At 46.6% G+C, this 18,963-nt stretch overlaps 1 protein-coding gene across 3 annotated transcripts in view; it reads left to right on the top strand.

The window, feature by feature from the left end:
* Positions 1-4,626: 4,626 nt before the first annotated feature.
* Positions 4,627-18,963, top strand: part of LOC144178920 (nose resistant to fluoxetine protein 6-like) — a 157,180-nt gene continuing 142,843 nt past the window's right edge. For all 3 annotated transcript variants that reach the window (XM_077707087.1, XM_077707078.1, XM_077707070.1), the window contains exons 1-2: positions 4,627-4,862; positions 18,825-18,888. In XM_077707087.1, the coding sequence (XP_077563213.1) occupies positions 4,743-4,862; positions 18,825-18,888 (184 nt within the window). In that variant the 5' untranslated portion in view covers positions 4,627-4,742. The remainder of the gene's footprint in view (positions 4,863-18,824; positions 18,889-18,963) is intronic.

Raw genomic sequence — 18,963 nt, 5'->3', positions numbered from 1 at the left:
TCATAGAGCGCTGCTACGTACGTGGACGCATGTTACATCGCTGGGAGAGCGATTATGCTTCAAAGAACAGTCTTGCCGCATGAGATTGCCGCACGACCGATCGTTAGGACCGGTTTTCGCGTCGTACGCTCGTCGGTGGAGGTTCGCGACTTGCGACTGGTGAGCCAAATGCAATCGTGCCGTCGTTGCCACTATCGTGCGGCCGCAGCCAATGAGAGCCCGAACGTGTCGTCATAATGACGTCACGATGAAAGCTTTTTTCAAAGCCTCTAGGAGGCGCTAGTGGCAGTACTGAGTATTTTCGGCGGAGCATCTCTCCGGTGACGCCGCCGATCCGTGAGCTCTCCGCAGGCAATGTCATAGACGAAACAAAGGTTTTTCTTCCTCCATCAAAAATACAGAAACCTGGTACTCGTAGACACATGTTTCCAGCGGTACCAACAGCATGGACGAGCGGAATCGTCGGTGCTAAACGCCCCCCACACCACTTTACTCAGCATATAAAATGCAATCTATAACGTAATATCACGATTCATTTTCACTTCAAGTTGATAGATGTTTTCTTTTCCTGCTAAGATTTCTCCTGCACGTATCTAAGTCATCCGGAGTGCACCTAAAGAGGGAGGCAATCATGGAGGGAAAATAGTGGGCGGAGCGCGACGCCGACGACGCATCACACGCACAAATCGGACCATGTGTCTCAAATTCGTGCGTTCGACTAAAGTCGTGGCGACCATCGTAACGATCAGTCGCGTGTAAATCTTATAATGTAGTCGTGCATGTGTCTCGCGCTTAAAGCTCCAGTACGTGCGAGATGAAAGCGAGCACGGAAAGAACAAAACTCCCGCTCGCGCTTTGTTAGGCAGGGGGTGCGCGAGCACTGCGAAGGTGGGAAATTTGAATTGCGTTGGACAAACCTCCGATCAGTTTATCACAAGAGGAGCGAGACGGAGGCGAAGAGCATGAGGGGTGGTAGCAGTGAGCGGATAACGGTGCCAGAGCCCCTTATGGCGAATCACTGCTCTGCACTTCCGACAGCTTTCACGTTGAAGGTTGACAGCTTTAATATTTATTATTTTCTTTCGGTGCTGACCATTGAAGATGGCCCACTGACAATGTTTGTTTACACTTCTCTGTAGATGGACGAATCGAGAGTAATTATTTCATCTCACGAATCCATCCGCAATTATCGAGTTGTAACTGGAGTCTCGAGAGATGGAAAATGTGTTACTCCAGAATTCTGTAGGTCGGTTCTTACGCTTTTGGTTTCCTCGGCCCTGCACTTTCCTCCCTGTGCGGCTACGGCAGCCCCTTCCAGAAGCGCCTCGGTGAAATGAGGGGTCATGGACTACTTCTATAGGGGCTTCAGAGGAACTGAAGTCATGAGAACCATCGACGTGTCACCGATACGATTACCGGGGATGCCGTGATGCGGCGGCACCTTTTTCGCTTCTGAGACCCTTTCTCTTGATTTCGTAGCACGATGTCGCCCCTAGGTGTGGCCTCAGCTCGCTGTTTACATGCGGCGTTGGGCGGCGGCTCCGAGCCACTAATTGCTTTCTAACCAAGCTGCTCTTTTATTGATGCAAATCCTTCTGCTTCTTTCAGGAGTGGCTGACGGCCAATTTGTGTGCTCTTTGCACTTCTACTTTAGTTGTGCGCCTCTTCAAAGTATACGAAAGCATGCGTTCGCTTTGCACCCCGGAAGCCATAATACGGAGAAGCAATAATCTGTATCACTGTAGAATAAGCATGACTGGAACGTCCTAACGTCCTAAGCAAAGCATTATGTTTTTCCGGGTGATTTTTCACTATATATATATATATAAATATATATATATATATATATACATATATATATATATATATATATATATATATATATATATATATATATATATATATATATATATATATATATATATATATATATATATATATATATATATATATATATATATATATATATATATATATATATATATATATATATATATATATATATGCGTGTGTGCATGCGTGAGTGCGCGCCCGTGTGTGTGTGTGTGCGTGCGTGTGCTTGCGCACGTGCGTGCTTGTGCGGGCGTCCGTGCGTATGCGGGCGTGCGTGCGTACGTGTGTGTGCGTGCGTGGGCATGGGTGTAGTGCAGTCATAAGCAAATTAAACACGAACACGAAAATATGAACCAGAACACACAAATAGCGCGATTTCTTCCCATGCAAGTCAAAATGACGGGCGCTTAAATACAAAAACAAAGTTGTAAAATTTGGCTTTCCAAATATACCAATAGGACGCCATTATTGGACCTCCACAAACAGTTCTCAGTTTTGCGTGTTCCGGTTCATATTTTTGTGTTGGCATTTCATTTGTCCATCACTGTACGTTTATGCGTGTGTGTGTGTTTGTACGCGTATGTTCGTGTGTGCGTGGGCGTGCGTGCGTGTGCGTGCCTGCGTATTTGTGCATGCGGGTGTGCAAAGTTTCCCCGTGTTCGTGTGCGTAAACATCACGGTATAATGAGCCCTTCCATCAAATGCGTCAGCATAACGTGGTATCTCGGAAGTGAAAGGACCCCTGCGACGCTTTTCTTACAGGCACTTTTCTGTCTCTACGCCTGTTGCAGATGTCGTTCAAATACAGACGCCAAAAAATATTAGGATTGGAGCGGAATTAAGGAAGCTATTCAATTATTACGTCTACAAGTACAAGCGAATGCGGCATCGCCTACGTCACACCCGAAGCCTGCGGATGGGACGCAACGCCGGGACCCTCTCCACCCAGTGAATGGCTGTGCTTGCAATATTTTGTATGTGTCATTGCATCGACCAAATGAGCCAAATTAAAGCTCTAGATCACATTTTTTTTAATGGAAGCATGAAAACCTAACTGCCGATATACAACAAGGGCAGACACCAATGCCCGCTTCGGGCGCCTGTATGCCCTTACAATCTCTGCTACCATAAATTGCTCTCAACATTGACTTTAGACTTCACGCTTCGCTAAAATCCCTGCCAAATCGATTGATTGATTGATTGTGGGGTTTAACGCGCCGACGCAACGCAGGTGATGAGGCGCGCCGTAGTGGAGGGCTCCGGATTAATTTTGACCACCTGGGGATCTTTATCGTGCGCCGAAATCTCGTACACCCAGGCGTTTTTGCTTTTTGCCTCCATCAGAAAAGCGGCCGCCGCGGCCGGGAGTCGAACCCGCGACCTCATGCTCAGCAGCGCAACGCCTTAGCCACTGAGCCACCGCGGCGGGTGATTCCTGCCAAATCGCCCGTCTGCGTGCGATATGGCAATGTCTATCCTCGGCATATATCATCGTCGATGCCCGAAGTGGTGTAGTACGAGCAGCGAAAAGCGCACGGCAGCTTCGGAGCTTTCAGTCCGTCGCGACGTTTGGGGACGTGCTTTCGCCCTTGGAAGCGCCGTTCCGTTTACCGAAAAACAATCACCTTTTTTTTTGCTAGAACCAATCGGCTACCATGAGACGAATCCAACCATATTTGTGATAAAATGCTGTTACCAAAGACGCCTGCAATTGCAGTGGTGCATTCCTCTCATGACTAGATTGGCCTGCTTTCGGGAGATCACGACTGCGCGATAGCTTTTCATTAGTTAAACGAGAAAGCTCTGCCTAAATTGCATGTAGCATTAGCATGACGCGGCTAATCTGCAAGATCGGTTCGTGATGAACAAACATCATGACTGCGACAATTTCTTATGAAACAAAAAAGCTACACACACATATGTAGTATACATACACATACATTTTAGGCAAATTTTTGCATGCATTGCATGCACATACATTGTATCCCAATTCTTGGATACAATGCATACACATGAATTGTGTGCAAATTCTTGCACCAAGCCGCGTGTCTGGAATGGCCAACTGACTAAAGCTCCAGGGTCTTTTTGAAGGTCGCTAGTTCGACCTTCGACCAGGATATGCTAATGCTTCTCGCCTTTCTGGGAAACCACAAGTGGAGTTCACGACAAACCTCAGTAGCAGTTCAGCGCGCACACTTGATACTTTAAAATGGTGAAGCACTCGGACGTAACTTCAAGGAAGATCGTTAACTGAAAATACCTTGGAGAGTATGGTAGAGTTCAGAAAAATAAGCCTAGCAACACACATCAAGGCAGTGAAGGGCAGATGACTTAAACGGCCGCCGCCTTCTCGAACTTGTCGGCGCTGAACGTCAGTTCGCAGTTGGCGCTGGGCCACTAACGACGCCGTCAAAAAGCGCGGAAAGGACCTCTCCGAGTCATGTATCCGTGGGCTTAAAACTTCCGGAACGCGGTATTTTTCGCACCCCTCATTGGTCACGCGATGCGCATCATCGGGGAGAGTGAAAAACGAGCAGCAGTACCCGATTTTCGGGAGAGAGAGAGATAGCAACGTTCAATTTTCTTGTATTTTTAAACTTAAAAATGTGATAATTCTTTAATTTCTGTTCGGATTTCTGTCATTCGTTTTGCGTCTATCCTTGCATGACGCGACGAACAGACTTAAAGCCCGAAAAGTACCTGAAAGAAAAGCGTTGCAGGGGTCATCGAGGAAATGACGCTATAACGTCACTCGACTGGAACGCGCTGCCCCGGAGGCGGAGAGAGGCCGTTAGTAGCGTTCGCATACTGCCCCGTTGGCGACAGCGAAGGCGGTTGTTCGAGGGCGGCCTGATTTTGTATACACGGAGTTAAGGATTCGACAGCGGGGGCGAACACCGGACGAACAGATGGCTCCCGTGCTCGGAGTCATCGTCTTGGCGATCTTCATGTCGACGCTCCCTGATGTTGCCTCTGGTCCCACGGCTCAACCTCTAGCAGATATTTCAGATTCGCCATTGGAAACTGAGGTTAGACTCGTTTGTATATCGACACTTTCTGTTGAGATCGGCGGGTTTTCGTCATTGAACGTGCACACTTGTAGGTCAATTTTTTTCTTTACGGGGTTTTTGCACAGCTAGTACTTTAGGTCTGTACCAAATACCTTTTACTTCGAGGTCTCTACGACACCTTAGAAGTATTGTTTCTACGACACCTTAGAAGACACCTTAGAAGTAATGTATTTAAATGTGCTCGTACGGAAATTATGTTTTGTATTTTGCTAAAAATACCACATGTTTGTACATTTCGGGAGTTGCATATCTGCTCTTTTATCCCCTGGCTACCACTTCAAGCTATTCCGTCCTCATGGCAATAAAATAATGGAAATCGGTGCCGTTCAAATAGTACTGACCTTGTTTTTGAACCATAAATTGTCGGGCCCGAGAGAGACAGTACTTCCTTATCAGCAAAATTTGTTTTATTTAGAAATTTTATTTACTTATCAGCAAAGCTGTTGTCTATGAGGCTTTATTATTCCCAGTTCGAAACACGTCGGGCCCCGGTTCGATGTCTGTTACTGACAAACAGGATTTGATACCAAATATTATCTCAAACACTTTTCGCACATTCTGTATTAGCATAAAAAAAGTGGCGGGCTAAAAAAATTACGCCCACCTCCCCTCACGCGGACCCTGCTGTGATGCCACGCTGAGGGGGTTCACGCGCAATCGGAGAGCAACCGTCGACCGAAAGGCCGCCGGAGAGCGGCACACCGATTATATACGCAGCGCGCCCGAAGGAGAGGAGACCGCGGAGAGAGACAGCACTGCACATGCGCAGCACCGCACGCAGCGCCGCCCACCGGCGGAGTGAGAGCGCGCTGGGCCGCACACCCGCAGATGTTGAGAGAGTGTTCGCTCTCACCTGGGCACGCGCCGGCGCCAGTGCGTCTGCCGCGGCTATGACGCAACACAATCCAACACAATCCACTTTATTCCAATCCAATCCAATCCAATCCAATCCAATCCAATCCAATCCAATCCAATCCAAGCCAAGCCAAGCCAAGTCAAGCCAATCGAATCCGATCCAATGACCCTCGCGAGAGAGTGTTCGCTATCGGAGAGGAGAGGGGGTGAGCGGAGGAGAGTGCGGACGCCGACGACGACGGCGGACGCACGCAAGAAGGACAGGGCCGCCGACAAGAGATGCTCTCAGCGTCGCATCTAAAAAGAACAGAAATGAACGGGAGATGTCTGTCGCTTCCTTTTCCCGTGTAATTTTAAAGCTCCAGCACACTAAACGGGTACCATCTAGCGAGGACCCTTATTATAAAGACGAAGACCTTTTTTTGTTTCGTCGTCATCGTTCAATCGACGTTGAACGTCCTTGGACTTCCTACCTGTTGCGTAGTAAATAAACACTCGTGCTATGGAACGCTTTGCGATATAGAACGCCTCGCGCTACATAACGCCTCACGGCATAAAACTCGTCACGCTTGAAATACACGTGGGGCCTCCTGACGTCTCCAGGCGATAAAACGAAATATGCGAGATGACGTAGCTTATAAGGCGAATAATGAATATTAAAGTAACATGGCTTGAAGCCGACTAATGCCTGTGCGACACGGTAACTTTCAATTGACCGTTGAACGCTCAATTGGAAGTGCACCTCATGGATTTGATTGATTGATGATTGATTGTAGAGTTTAACGCGCCGATGCAATGCAGGCGATGAAGCGCGCCGTATTGGAGGGCTCCGGATTAATTTTGACCACCTGGGGGTCTTCAACGTGCTCCGAAATCTCGTACACACGGCCATTTTTGCTTTTCGCCTCAATCAGAAAAGCGGCCGCCGCGGCCGGGAATCGAACGCGCGACGTCGTGCTCAGCAGCGCAACGCCTTAGCCACTGAGCCACCGCGGCGGGTCACCTCATAAATTTGCAATGGGGCCCTTGATAGACAACCGGTAAGAAGGCCTTCGTATGTCCTTTGAAACGGTCGTGTAGCACAGCTTCATTCAGGTGAAAAAATCTCAGTGTCAAAGATAATTGGAGGGGACGTCAATATAAGCGTCGCCGGTGAACTAGTTATGCCCGGATAGGAAAAGAGATATGTCGCAGTGAACATCAAGATGGCGCCGCTCAAGGTGTACACGTGTAAAAATGCGACATGTCGAAACTGGTGTGCAGCTCGTGGGAAGTCGTTGCCGAACGCCAAACCAAGGGAACGTGAAACTACTTAAATCATGTGTCGTTCTTTAATGCATCGCAACTCAGGCTTTCACTTCAAATCGTGTCACGGTTAACAAAAGAAAGCCTCTCAATTTTTCTTTTTTTGTATTCATCGCGCCTGTACGAGCGCACATACCTTTGAAGGGCTAGTTCTGCGCCAAAAAATCATTCCACTATGCGGCACTACTACGGCAAAGGCGATAGTAGCAGAGAATTTGCCGTGCCCAGTCCGCGTATTAAGATGGCTGCGGTGGAACCACTTGTTTCGAAGACTTGTGTCGTTAAGGAAAAGGCCGTATTTCATCTCCCTTATTGTTTGGGCGGTGCTGTAGCTAAGCATACTGGTTGGCATAATGGTATGGGGACGTGTTGTACGAGTAGGTAATAGAACTCTGGGGCGGTTTCAATTCCACTAAAGCTGCCAGCTTCCGGAGCAGGCGACCGCCACGGTTTTGGGGGACAGAGTGCCATATCTCTGTGCAGGCTAAATTCAACCGCCCAGCGGAGCGGCTGAATCCTTTCGAGAATGGGAATTACGGGCGCTTTTTCCCGTCCTCTCGTTTCTCCGTCCGATAAGCTTCGTAGTTTATGCAGAGGCATTTGAAACAAAATGGGCTGCTGAGCATATCTCCCGTTTTGTTCACTAGAATAGAAGCGATACGTAGATATCTTAATAGAAGTTAACCTTCGTAACCAACTTCAAGCATTACTTAACCCAAAGGCGGGACCATAATTTTTCTTAGGTGGGTTAAGCCTATTGATATTGGTGACAATGATTGTCACATGGAAGCTGAAACTAAAAACGCCTCGGTGCCGATATTTAACTCAAGCTAAAGATCTCCAGGCGGGCAAAATTAATAGTGAGCCCACCACTGCGGCGCGCCTGAAAATCTAGTTTTGCGCATTAAGCCCCCAAAATGTGATATTGGTGATAATAGTGATTACAGTGTTTTTATTATTTGGCCAGACTATACTGTTCTTTCCTCGTATTAGCCCTCTTACACAAAATCAGCGACGTTTACACGAATGTGTTACAATTATTTCTTTACTGCCATGCCCTTGAAGCAAGGCATTAAGTAGGAGTCGTCAGCGGATACAAGGAAATTAACGCACAACAGGAAAACCCGGAACACCGTTCGCCCTCCCGAATGTCAGAGAAATAGGGAGGGGAACTGCCTCCCATCCGCCTTCCATAACTCGCCGGACATTCCGAATCCACGTACAGAAGCACGTTGCGTAATAAGACTTTGATTCTCACGAGGGCACACAAAAATACAAAACGAAAAGGACATACCATATCCATGTCTGCAGTAAGAAGCATAGACAAGTATTGCGCACAAAGGACGGCTTCAAGGAGTTATGTTTCCCAGAAACGCTGCGCAATATTGCCTAGTCCTACGAATCACTGCGTGAGAACATATCGATGTGGTTTCGGAAACGCCAGAAATACGTTTCACTAATGGTGAAACATGTCCGACCATCACACAGTACGAAGATGAAGGACAAATATGTAGTTAACGAACAGCGCTTAGCAAGTGCAGGTATAATTACGAATGTTTTTATTTCTACGCTAAGTTCGCCCTGTTGCATATATGCAGTTTTATGCATGTGAATGTTTGTATAAGACCACTAACGGCGGATAGTACCTGATGGGATATCACCAATGCCGAGATCATCAGACCTTTTTGCAGTAAATGAATTCGTGCATACACAAAAACAATACCCCCATTTCAGTCCAAAGTACTTAGTTTTGCAGCTGAATTGCGCTCTCACGCAGCTTCTGCGGTACTGCAGGTGAAATTTTATGCCATGCGAATAAGGCTCCTGCGCTGTTTAGGCGGTGCTGCGCAAGCGACATCCGTGTTGTAGAAAGCTGTGGGGGTCCCATAGGATCCCGTGTCGACCGAAGCAAAAAAGCCTCTATACCCCCGATTGCTTAGCGACGTGGCCTCCAGCCCATCCCCCACGCGTCCGGCCTCTTCCGGTGATCAACTTGGCATTCGGAGAAAAAGCTTTGCAACGCTAAATACGTTTACAGCGTCCACAAACGTGCTTGGGTGGTGACGGCGCCCTGCACTCGCGGGTTCACCTAGAAATGGTCGTATGAAGTGAAATTTGAAGTGAAAGCTTGTTTAAACTAGTACACTTGGTGACGTGGACTGTTCAACAACAGCCGATCAAAAAAAAAAAGAAAATTAGTTACGCAATGGGCGATCATCGTGCGCAAAAGCCAGCGAGTCCGGCGGACTGCAGGCCCGTCTGCTGCGGTGCACCGCGCTTTTACGTACCTGTGCGCTATGCGGGCACATTTATTAAGCACTAATGGTTTGCGTCGCCGTTACGAATACATGGTGCCGCACTAACTTGCCGTTTTATTGCGTGTCTCAGTGACAACATGCAGCGAGCATCAGAAACTTGAAATCAATTTTGTGATTGCGAAAGCAGTGGCCGTAAAGCAAAGTGGTCGGGCCAACTGAATGGCCGGGCTGTTTCCTCGTTTTCTCTCACTTTATTTAGATCCGCTCTTGCCTCATATATTCCCAGACCGCACTTAATAGACTTGAAGGAGGGTCGGCAACGTTTTGAAGGGTACTGCCGAGTTGCATGAAGTCGACACGGCGGAGGGCTGGACGGCGAATCGGGTCGGAGGGAAAGGGGGGCTGTGAAGGCAACGGGAAGACAATCAGCGAATTGCCGATAATATTTCGCAATAATCTGGCTAAGTGTGAAGATGGGGGCTAATGTAACTGGAGGCGAGCAATTTTCTGTTCTGGTATCGCCGTGCAACCCGATTTGAGACCAAACTGTCATGTCGGGCGGCGTTCAGATTGTTAGTGACCGGGGGAGGGGTCGGGGTTCTCACGACGTGCTGGGGGCCGCATACTACAGCCCCGCGGCACACATTCGGCCCGCGGGCTGTAGGTTGCCGACCCCTGCAGTAGAAGATAACAAGCACAGTCAGTGACGATGGTATGCAAATATTGGGGCCGCGCACCATGTATGTGGCTGTAAGTATAGATGTATACATTTCTGCATTTCGGCATTTACAGTTACCTCAAGCAGCGGTCTGTGTTTATGCTACTTGCGAACTGTTCTTTTGACGACCGTACGCAAGGAGAAAGAACGATCATAATCGTCGGGTAGTTACACCAGACGACCTGGCGATACTGTCCCACGTCGTGACGATCGCGACAGCTCGCTCAAAAGAAAGCCGCTAAATCGGCAGTTGTAGCGGATATTGTTTGTATAAACAAACAATATCCGCTACAACCATTTGATTTACCATCCGATTTACCATCCGAACTTCTTTAAGTGCTATTTTATCCAGTATTCAGTCATTTAAACGCCCTAAAATGCGATTACATTAAGTACAAGCAGCTTTCGCTCTGGCTTGTAATTGAAAACACATGGAGGGCGGCGACCACGGAGCAAGATAAACAGGAGCGCCGATTTCGCTCTCTCCGGCGGGCTCTTAATGTCCATCACTCGCGGAGAACGATGTAGATGGCGCAGAAAATGGGCGGCCGGCTAAGCGGCCGGCGTTCCCCGTGCGCCGGCGGGCTCGTTGGCGGAACGCATTCCGTCGGCTCTGTCGTCTGCTTCGGCGACGGCAGTTTTGGGCACGGACTGCTTGTGCCTGCTTTGGCGCCGCTTCGCGTTCATTGCGCGCCTCCTTCGCACAGTTGATTAACTTGTTCGACTGCACCTTCTGGGTAACCCGGACCCGAAGGAATTGAGTGGCCGTACGGCAATGATACGTTAAGGATTGGTTTGCATGGCGGGAAAACAAAATGTAGAGACCACATACAAACATATGGCTGCTATACAAACACTACCTTTTGCGCAGTGCTTGCCGAAAATGTGGCTCCGTTTTGTTAATTTGTGAATACCAATTCGGCTGTGTTTTAACAGGTTTTACAAAAGGCGAAAGGAGCAACTGGTTCTGATCACTAGCGATTATAAAAGTTCCCTCAGCTTTCTCGCAGTTTTCCAACTTACGTCCAAAACAGAGTGTGCCTAGAACACGGGCAGGCACTTCCACGCTCATCAGAAAAGAACAGAAATGCGATAACATCACCCGCGACTGCCCGCGACGTAGCAATCTGCTGAAGATCAAGTCCCTGACAGTGCGGTCTTTTCACAAGCCTTCATTTCGCGATATTTGAATACGTCCGGACCCAATATCTCTGTGGTGATGACTTGCCGAAAGAAAAGGTTTAACGAGCCGGTTGTTTTGCTGGTCAGCCGCCTAAAAAAAAAAAAAAAAAACGCCGGGAACCCTGGTAGGCCAAAAAATTGCAGCCACACAAATCGCAGCATTTCATTTGGAGTCCGCGGTGTTATCGACGAGATAACACGACCGTAGAGCGACAGTGAACATCGGGCGGTAAGTTGCGGTATGAGTTACAATGATCATTGCGTTTGATATTCTTGGGTGCCTTATCAAGATGACAGTGTTTTTGTACACTTATTACAACAGGGCAGCCGTCCAATTTAGTCATTTGTACAGAAATGTGCATCATTGCCGTTTGCCGACGGAGACCCCGGGCGACCCTTGTAAGCGTTGTCCGTGCGCAGAAGCAGCATAAATGATTAAGCACGCAGCCGGAGAGCGGGCTAACAACACAGGGTAATCTTCGCGCTGCATCGATTCGTCGTAAGCAGAATCACGCTAGACTGTATGTTGTGGCGTTCCATATTACTCCTGCTCATTCTTTGGTGCTTCTGAAGTCGTCGTCGTTCAGTTGCGTCTTACATCTGCTGGGTTAGTACAATATTTTTAGTGGGTCTTCATAATGTCAGAATAAATGTTCCCTGATAGGGAATAAGCGATCGCCATGTATTCGGTGGCGTGCTATTATCTGCGCCGTGTATTGCGGCCGCGCACGGGTGTTTAAATTCCGCGCGTGCACGCGGAATAGTAGGACAGGCATAAGACAGACGTCGCTGCGAAAGAAAACATGCCTCTGGGGAGAGCGAAGAAGGGAAGAGCCATGTACAGAGGCACAGCGACGAGAGGGCGAACCCAGGAGGAAGAGAGCAAAGGGAAAGCTGGGCGGCCGGCGGCGGGTGGACATTATCGGCCGGAGCAAAAGATTTTTTCTAGGCCACAGTCGGCGGTCCTCTTTATATCTTGCTCCGTAGCGGCGACGGTCGTCTGCTTTTGTACTGTATACCAAGAGGCGTCCGAACGAGGGGGCGCTTCATGTTGCCAAAACTCCAGCGCAGGAGCCCTACAGGTGGAAAGATTAAAATTGCGGTATTTTGGATCCTTGAAATACCAAAGTCGGTGATAAAGAACAGTGTCAAAGATGAGGATGAAAACGCACAGCACTTCGCACCGGCCACTCGGTTTTCTTTGTCCTGTGTTGGCATGTCTTGAAGCGTTGGAAAGCAGCGACGTGATACATTGTATAGCGGTTTTCGCTGAGAGGAAAGTGGAATAAATTAATTAGCTTGTGCTGTAGACGGAAATAATTGCTCCTGCAAACGACAAAAACTTTTTTTATGCTGCAGACGGGTGGTTTGTCGACATTCCGGATTCTGTCCCAATGCACAAGAAACCATGCTGTACAAAAATAAGTAGTAGTGCAGCCGTTTTTGATTGATTCATTGATTGATTCATTGATTGATTGAATATGCGGATTTACGCGCAGACACTACACAGACGATTAGACGCACCGTAGTGGAGGGCTCCGGATTAATTTTGACCCCCATCAGGGGATCTTTGACGTGTGCCGCAATCTCAAACACGCGGCTGTTTTTTTTTTTTTTTTTTTTTTTTTTTCACGTTTCACGTCCATTACAAAAGCAACCGACTCGGCCGGCAAACGAACCTGGGTACTTGAGCTCGGCACACACTGGCCAAATATTTACGCGGTCTGTCATCTGCTGTGCTGCATTGCAGGCGTGCATGCTCCGTTCTAATGCCCATAAGTAGCCGTGTGCTACCTCACATCTCCACAATTACCGTGAAAACGAATTTAGAGGTGTTAGTTCCAGGCCGATGCTTATTTTCATTACACGAAGTAATCAACTACGTCCCATTTGCATAGAGCATTGCTACTTATTGTGCAGTATAGAGGAGCCAATAATACTCCGTATACGGAGTGCGCTAGAGGACAAACCACTTACTCCGTATCCGGAGTTTTTGTGTTTAGTGTGTAGGTCCTCGGAATCTAAATACGTGTGCCGTGTGGCTGCATCGGTGTGTTTTCCTAGGCATTTTTATTTAATTACAACTCGCGATACGGAAAACACAGCTTCCGAAAATAGCCAGCACTCTCACTCATGAGTCGTGCTGCTTCTATCGACTGCGTGCGTCGTAAGGGTTGCACCTAACGAACAAGAGCCGGCTGGTGCCCGCGCAAGGACGCGGTTAAGGAAGACCGACTGAGAAACATCCTGAAGGACACACACGCCGAACGGGCGCGAATGGGCGCGTGCGTGTTCGTGGCAAAGAAATAAAAAAGGTACACTTTCCGGTATCAAAGAAACGCAAAATATGGGACAGTTTTCTGTGCCCGTAAACAAAGTGTAAGGGCTGATTCCACGAGAGGATGAACTGCGTGTACAGGCACATTTTTTGTGCTTGTGCGCAAGCCAGGTAACAGCCCAAAAGTGAAGTTAATTTTCCTGTAATCTGCATACTTTGTGACAGAAAAAAAAAAAAAATAACCCACAGGCGGCACGGGCTATGCCTTGTTTCCGGCGGCTGCAGTTTTTTTCAACTGCTGGGCTTTGCGGATGGTAAGATGTGAGAGTTTTGTGTAAAAATGTTTGAAACCTAAAAGTACACTGGTGCGAAAGTCAGTTCAATGCAAACTTTTCGTTATGCACTGAATAAAAAAATATTAAAAATAAATGTGGAAAATTGGACGAGACGTTAAATTTGTGTGCAACTTGGCGCCCCCTATGTCCGCATCTGCAATAGTGACGAAGTGGTCGGAGATGGGTAATGTCGACCAGGTATTTTTAAACATATCTGTTAGAAATATCTCTTCTAGAAAAAATAAACGTAACCAGAAACAAAGACTGCCTCCAGTGCTTTTATTAAAATAATGTAATTTGAGAGTGAAAATTAGAACAATTGCCACTCTAGATTTTCTTTCAAAAAGGCATGAAACTACTCAAGGAGGACAGAAACGCTGCGGAAAAACATGTCGCATTACTCTGTTACTACTGAGGTTATAAGCGGCTGAACTCGCGTTTGAGGTGCGTCTCCGTGCCATGTGCGACGCTACTGCCGCTACTTTTCTGACTTCATGCGTTTACAAAAAAGAAAAGGGTGTCTGTTCACTTTATGCGGCAATACCAGCGAACCTTCAACATTTTACCACCTCATAAAGGAAAAAGCCGTGTTTTTAATTTTCTTGATTTGCGATATATGTTTGTCTGAATATGGGCTAGCGAAGTTACGCTTGAGGCGCTTCAAGACCCTATTAATAGGGTGCGTTTGCACGCGCATCAGTTATTTTAGCAAAGAGAAAGAGCAGTGTAACAAAACAGTTTTCTTGTGTCCACGGCCGGCACTGACTCAGTTCTGGGGCTTTTTATAAAGGGGCCACTTCTCTAAAAATGGTGCACTTGTTTAAAAAAACTAACGACTGCCATGTCTTTCCAGGTCGAAAAAACAGTGCCATTTGCCAGGACACGGCAATAGCATGCAAAAGCCCGCTGTGCAATTTCGTTACAACAGAGTTGCGGTGACACAACGGGCAGACTATGGAAACATAAAAATCCATAGGCCTGAGTTTTTCGGCACAAGGACATTTATTAGCGTGAAAGGACATAGAAGCCTGGTAATTTGCTGGATGACTAGGATGAGATTCAAAAGCATTCCTTTTATATTGAAGTTTCTCTTAGGACATTTCCGCCAACATTAAAATAATAAAATTCTAGTAATATTTTTGTTACAGCTTAGAGGTTCACACCGTTAAAAACAGCAAATCATTTTAGAAGGTCCGAACATTGGTTGTCTCTGCGGGCGTGGACGCTGGCTGATCAGTTATTTGAATGGCCGGTATGTAATGTAGGCTCGGCGCAGGCCAATGGCATTTGTTTGTTTGTAGAGAACCCTGCATGCGTCACTTCACAGGACACGCGCCCGTCGAGCAGACGCAGTGGGTTCTTATAGACGAGTCTTTCCGGGGTTACTTGACTCAAAAATTTTGTCCATCCGTCCGTCCGTCCGTCCGTTCGTCCGTCCGTCCGTCCATTCCTCGATTGAACCTTCCAGCCAAAAGTAGAAACAATTCTCCGAAAAGAAGTACATACACGCAGAACAGGCGGTTTATTTTTATGTTAGCAACTGAAAACATTGAAAATTCAAGAAATGAAAAAAAAGCTAGTTTAACACTAAGTGATGTTACGTCCCCTTCCTCTGCTAGCCATTATTTTTCGCGCTAAACGTGTATGAGTGTTTTACGCCCGTTTTATTCGCTTGTCTTGTGTTCGCCTTTTGCACTTGAGATCTTTCGTGGGAGAAGGCACGGTAGTGAAGTTATTTTCTTGCTCCTGAACCGGACTACGTTGCGCCAGCCACTATGGCAGAGTAATGCTAGTTTTTCCAAAATATCCAGATGCGGATACTGTTCCCAAAGGATTCCAATGGCATTAGGCATTTCAGATACCTTATCAATATGAATATCAAAGGCTCATTTATTGCATAAATTATTAGTGTGCGTATAATACAGCTTGCAAGAAATAGTGTCTTGCACTTGGGTACACATTCGGGAGTATGCTGATAATGCATAAGACAACTCCTGAAACTAGTATTCAGAAGTATGATATAAATGTATCATGCACAAATAACATGTTTCAATGCTATTTTAAAGATTATGGAAACTACTGTTTTGATGAACGTAAGCCGAAGGAAGGGTTAAGAAACCGTTACATGGAGTGAAGAGCGACTTGAAACATTTAAGCGACCCAGACAATGGCTGGTACGTAAGTGCCTCTCCTCTCAATGGCGACTACCTCTCTGAAGACTGTTCTTCTCTTGTCTTCGTCCTGCGGCGTTAAACACAATGACGACTTGTGGAATACCATTCCATTTTACCGCGCCCGCACTGCTGCGGCGCCATCTGTTTCGACATTTTGTTACTGTTGCCACCCAACAGGACAAGGCTCCAACATCTGCACGTTTGGAAGTACGAGTTTAAAATATTGTTTTGAACACGTTTTTGTGTTGGCTACCGTGAAAAGTACGCCCACGTCTATTTTTAAATAAAACACTAGTGCTAGTAACAGGTGCGTATTTATGTTTCGCTTCAAATATACGTAATGCTTTCATTTTGCTGAACAATGTCGACAATATGAAGTCTAGCTGTTATCCGATTGAGTAGTTTGGAAATTGTTTTGCATATATAGCCGCGACCCGCCGCGGTGGCTCAGGCTGAGGCGTTGCTAAGGCGCTTTTCTAATGGTGACAAAAAGGAAAAACGCCCGTGTGTACGAGATGTCGGCGCGGGTTAAATACACCCTGGTTGTCAAAATTAATCCGGAGCGTCCCCACTACGGCGCGCCTCATCGCCCGCGTTGCGTCGGCGCGTTAACCCCCACCATGTCTCATCTAGCATGCACTTATTTGGTGATGATTGTGTTCTGTTTCACGAGATAAAGTACACTAACGATACTAACATATTGCAACATGATATTGATTACATATCAGATTGGTGCATGAAGTGGCAAATGCAATTTAACACTACTAAATGCAAACCTTTGCATGTTTCTCGGTTGGCGTACTCCTCCCCTGCTTACTATCTTAATAACACCCCGCTTGAAACCGTTACATCGTATCGGTACTTAGGTGTTTACATCTTTGATAATATAACCAGGTCATTGCGTGTTGAAAATTTAATTAACAGCGCTAATCGCATGCTAGGATATTTACGTCGAAATTTCCGTTCCGCACCGGTGTCGTTGAAAACACTGCTTTACGAAACTTTAGTTCGATCTACACATGAATACGCCGCATCTATTTGCGATCCAAACTCTGAAACTCTCATTAAATCATTAGAACTAGTCCAAAACAATGCCGCTCGCTTCGTCCCTCAGAACTACAGCAGGCCAGCTAGTGTTACATACATGAAAAATTCCTTACACTTACCTCATCTGGCTACTCATCGTAAATACAATCGGCTCTGCTTCTTTCGTAAAATTTATTACCGCAATTCTTTTCTGCTCACAGCCCTCATTCCCCCCCCTCCCCTTCGTATGTTGCGTCCCGCACTCATCACACTCACAAAGTAGGCATTATGACTTGCCTAAATAACAAGTGCTTTCGTTCATCCATTCCTCGAACATCGAACGAATGGAACAACCTTCCCTGACCAATTGCTGGCATCCAAGAATGCGAACGCTTCCGCACTGCATTGTCAACAATGAGATGCAAGGTGTCAGTGAACAAGTACAGTTGTTGTTGCTGCTGCACTTGGTTAACTTTTAACATGAAAGTGTTTTCCCGGATACACGAAGATTTCGCTGACGTCATATCCGTCACGGAAGTGACGCCAGTACAACGAAGCAAGCGGCCTGTAAAGGGTGCACCTCCGCTCACAGGGTCCTCTTAAGGGGAAGAAACCTATAGTACTAAAGAGTACGTTATACCTAGGGTTGTTCGTTTTCGGGGTTTATATTTTAACACGAAAGTGTTTTATGGCGCGATACCCCAAGATTTCACTGACGTCATATCCGTCACGGATATGACGCCAGTACACCTTGGCCGATGAGACCCGCCAGCAGGACTTCGCTCGCCAAGCACACCCACAAGACAGCCGCCGACCCGCAAATAATGCTCAGCTACAGATTTCGCTGCACATTTCACTTTCGTGTTTTACTGATTCCTATTACAGAGGAATCAACCACAGTTTTTTTTATGTATTGCTCCTCCTACATCAGTCCCCACTCCCCTCTGTTGTGCCCTTAGCCTCGAGGGTAAAATAAATGAATGAATTAATGAATAAATAAGTCAATAAATAAATCCATCAGCCTATATAGCCGTCTCTTTCAAAAGTTCTCTTAACTATGGCCTGACGGCTGAATCGAGGGACAGACAGACAGACAGACAGACAGACAGACAGACAGACAGACAGACAGACAGACAGACAGACAGACAGACAGACAGACAGACAGACAGACAGACAGACCAAAATTTTCGCGTTTAAGTAGCCCAAAAAATACTATTGACTTGAAAATCAGTAACATTGTGACAAGTAGAAAACTCCCTGCGTATGATTCGCATACTTTGCCCAAATGTATTCTTCGAACCCAGTAGGGCCAAAATAACCTAGTGTGGATGCAATTTCGGGTCATTGTGGAGAACCGGTACTCTACATTCCAAAAGGTAGCCTCCAGAGGCCACGGCCATTCCTACCACAAACGCACATACATACACACGCTACAGCTGTATCTGTCGTTGCAGACATTTAAATTGATAAACGTTCTAGGTTTAGGTGTACCGAGCATTTCCTGTATATTCAATGTAAGGTTTAAATAATTGTAAAGTATGATGACAGCATCAACTCCTTTACTATCTTTTGAAAAAGGTGCATATTAAGTTTTAGTTTGAAGTGGGTACGAGTGCCTAATCAACGATCTTTCTGTACTTCTAGAACAAGTTTTAATTCAAGGGTATAATCGGCTTATAAACCGTTATAATATTCCGTGGAGATATAGGTAAAAATAAAACAAAAAGTCTTCATAACATAAAGATAGCAGTTAATTTGTATTATTTTATTCGTGCTTGTGACAACGCAGGTAGCAGTGCGAGACGGCAGGACACTCCTTGAATACACTGGAGCCAGCCCGAGCTCAGCCGATGGTGAGTTTCGTTATCCCTGTTTATATGGGGTTGCACAAGCTTTGAGCCCGACCTAATATCCACACAAAGGAACTC

The sequence above is a fragment of the Haemaphysalis longicornis genome, unplaced genomic scaffold, assembly GCF_048455015.1.
Source record: "Haemaphysalis longicornis isolate Haplotype H1 unplaced genomic scaffold, Haemaphysalis longicornis Haplotype H1 scaffold_1, whole genome shotgun sequence".
NCBI lineage: Eukaryota > Metazoa > Arthropoda > Arachnida > Ixodida > Ixodidae > Haemaphysalis > Haemaphysalis longicornis.
Note: the sequence above shows the minus strand (reverse complement) of the source record. Positions and strands in the feature narration are given on the sequence as shown.